The sequence below is a fragment of the Quercus lobata genome, chromosome 2 (assembly GCF_001633185.2).
Source record: "Quercus lobata isolate SW786 chromosome 2, ValleyOak3.0 Primary Assembly, whole genome shotgun sequence".
Classification (NCBI taxonomy): domain Eukaryota; kingdom Viridiplantae; phylum Streptophyta; class Magnoliopsida; order Fagales; family Fagaceae; genus Quercus; species Quercus lobata.
Genome location: NC_044905.1, coordinates 7,690,268 through 7,693,250, shown reverse-complemented (window position 1 = coordinate 7,693,250; position 2,983 = coordinate 7,690,268). Strand labels below are relative to the sequence as shown.

The 2,983-nt window shown below is 39.5% G+C and overlaps 1 protein-coding gene across 1 annotated transcript; it reads right to left on the bottom strand.

Moving 5' to 3' along the window:
* Positions 1-517: 517 nt before the first annotated feature.
* Positions 518-2,139, bottom strand: LOC115978166 (anthocyanidin 3-O-glucosyltransferase 5-like). The gene has a single exon (XM_031100189.1). It carries the CDS (start codon positions 1,987-1,989, stop codon positions 547-549), a length of 1,443 nt encoding a protein of 480 aa, XP_030956049.1. The 5' UTR covers positions 1,990-2,139; the 3' UTR covers positions 518-546.
* Between the last annotated feature and the right edge of the window lie 844 nt (positions 2,140-2,983).

Below are 2,983 nucleotides of genomic sequence, written 5' to 3'. Positions count from 1 at the left end.
CACGTGATTACTGTAACAAAAATGTTTATGAAAAATAATATTAATAAACTGATGTAAATGGTTTTTGAGCAAAATTATATGCAAAACTGACCATTTTTTTTATTTCACACGTACAAGCGCTCTTAATCACATCAACAACCATAGTTCCGCATTGTAGAATGAAAGGGAACAAATCTTGCCAAATTAACAACAACATCAACAACAATTAAGCTTATTATTTGGTCATTTTTTGCCTGTCTTCCTAAAAGGACATAACTTAACACAGTGATTCGGAATCCGACTTCTCCCAGCGGAGTCTCCCAACAGTCTTATTCCGATTCCCCGAGAACTCTGAACAAAGCAGAAAGCCCGCCCATGCTACATGATCTTTTATTTAGCAGACAACCCTGCAGGCTGTCCTAAGCTAATACAGACACCAACCAACAAACAAGAGCGGAGATACTATCAAACTAGAACAACAGTACAACACACTTGACACTACTACTTAGAGACCCCCCCCCCCCCCCCCCGCCCCCCTTTTTTTTTTCACTACAAACTTAATTTTAATTAGACTGAGATTTCATTCTCAATCTTCCATTCTTTGATGATACTGGAAAGTGACTGATGAGAAGAGCCACCAAATTCCAACGCTTTCACTGCACTCACTTTCAGCTCTCTAGCCTTACGCCTCATCACGTTCCCTTCTTCACCCTCTAACACCAACCTCACCACTCTCTCAATCTCCTCTCTATCAACCACTCCTTTTCCTGGTATTCCCACTGGCTGAACAGCCACACCAACCTCTTCAACCAACATCGTTGCATTCATTCTCTGCTCTGCATAAAGAGGCCACGCAATCATAGGGACACCGTGACTCATGCTCTCCAGCGTCGAGTTCCAACCACAGTGAGACAAAAAAGCACCAGTTGATGGGTGTTGAAGCACTGAAACTTGTGGTGCCCAAGTCGGAACCACCAAACCCACCTCCTTTGTCCTCTTTAAAAATCCATCAGGCAAATAAGCCTTTGGATGATTAGCGTTAATATCTTCACCCACATTGAAAAATGTAGCTGAAGCACTCGCATCAGTTGGCTTACGAGCCACTAATATAAACCTTTGTTGACTCAGTTCCAAACCCCAAGCCAACTCTGTGAGTTGTGCAGCTGAGAGAGTCCCTCCACTTCTAAGTGCCGCAAAAAGAACAGAATTTAATGGTTGTTTGTCTAGCCAAGCTAAACACACATCGTCTAGTTCAGGCTTGTCGTGTTTTATAAGCGGACCAGCTGGGAAAACAGGTGGTGTAGGAATTTCCTTATAAAATGGGTGCTCTCTTATAGCTTTAAGCGATGTGGGTTCAAAATCCTCCCACGAGTTTAACAAAATACCATCTGACATAGGCAAACGGCTGATATGGAAAAAGAACCACTTGTACTCGTCAATCTTTCGGTTCCGAACCTGGTCTAGCAAGTCCTCGGTTCGAACCGGGGAGCAACCTGGGACCTGAACTGGTTCAGAAAGGTCAATAAACTCGCACTCGACCTCACGGTCCAGTGTTGGAAGATACAAACAGAAAGTAAGGAAAGAAGTGGAAGGAGTGAAGAAAGTGTAGGTGGGGATAGAAAGCTCTTTGCAGACATCGAAAGCTTGGGTACAGAAAAGATCAATGAATAGAGCCTGTGGCTTGCCCAGCTCGATGAGGATAGACTTTAGAGGCTTCAGGCTTTCCTCTACGTTGACAGATAACCTGGCGACGATGGGAGTGTCGTCGCTGACCAAAGCTGAAATATCAACAGCTGGGATGTCTATAACATCGAGGCCAAGAGGTAGTGTTGGTGAGTGGAGGAGTTGGATTTGGGCTGTGGAAGCTTCAGTAGTGATGTTGAGGAAGCTCACATGGATGCCATGGTCGATGACGAGACACTTGGCAAGCTCGAGGAGAGGGATGATGTGGCCCATGCCTGGACTTGAGAGGACTGCAACGTGTTGTTTATTGGTTTCAGCTACCACCATGGTTCTTAGTTTGTGAGAGATGCGGTTGAAGATCACTGGTTCGGTGCTACTGGCTGAGGAGGAGATGAGTAGTGGAGTTATGCGGATGAGCTTGAAGTTTAACTAGCACAATACCAGCCTTGCTCTCCGTGCAGTGTTGTGGCTTTTAATAATAACCAGGCCGGCTGAAGTTATAGGCCACTTAGGTAGTGGGCTAAGCTCCCATTGATAAAGAGGTCTCTAAATAGTAAAATATATTATATAATATCTTATTAAAAAATTGTATAGTTTGAAAAAAAATTGTCTTAATCTTGAATATTTTTTCACACATGAAACTTATTCCGATATTGATGACTTAGATTTATTTTTAGAACTAAAAGTTTTAAAAGAAGTTTTGCAAATAAATGAAAACTCTCCAATTAATGTACTAAATTATATAAAGAGGCTAGAATCTTTTTCAAATGCATGTATTGCTTTCAGAATATTACTAACTATACCTGTTACAGTTGCTTCCACATAAATAAGTTTTTCAAAATTAAAATTTATAAAATCCTATTTAAAATCAACTATGTCACAAGAAAGATTAAGTGGACTAGCCATATTACCAATTGAAAAGGAAATGTTAGCAGAACTTGAATGCAAAAATTTAATTAGTAATTTTGCCTCTCAAAAAGCAAGAAAAATAAATTTTAATTGAAAAAAATATATGAATTTATAATTAAATATAATAAAAGGCCTCATTTAAAGATTTCGCCTAGGGCCCCTAAATTCATTGAGCCGACCCTAATAATAACTAGTTAGGGCAGCACGTGCTTGCACACGTACTTTCCGTGAAAAAAAAGTATGGTAGTAATTAAGGTAAATTTTATATCTTATTTGTATTACAAAACTAAGATATGAATCATTTGATTTTTAAAGTATATAGATATTTACCATTAATCAAAAGAGTCATTAATTTTAAGAATTTTGATAATTATGTGGTAAAAAGTTAATCTTATTCGTTTAAGAATTTTGA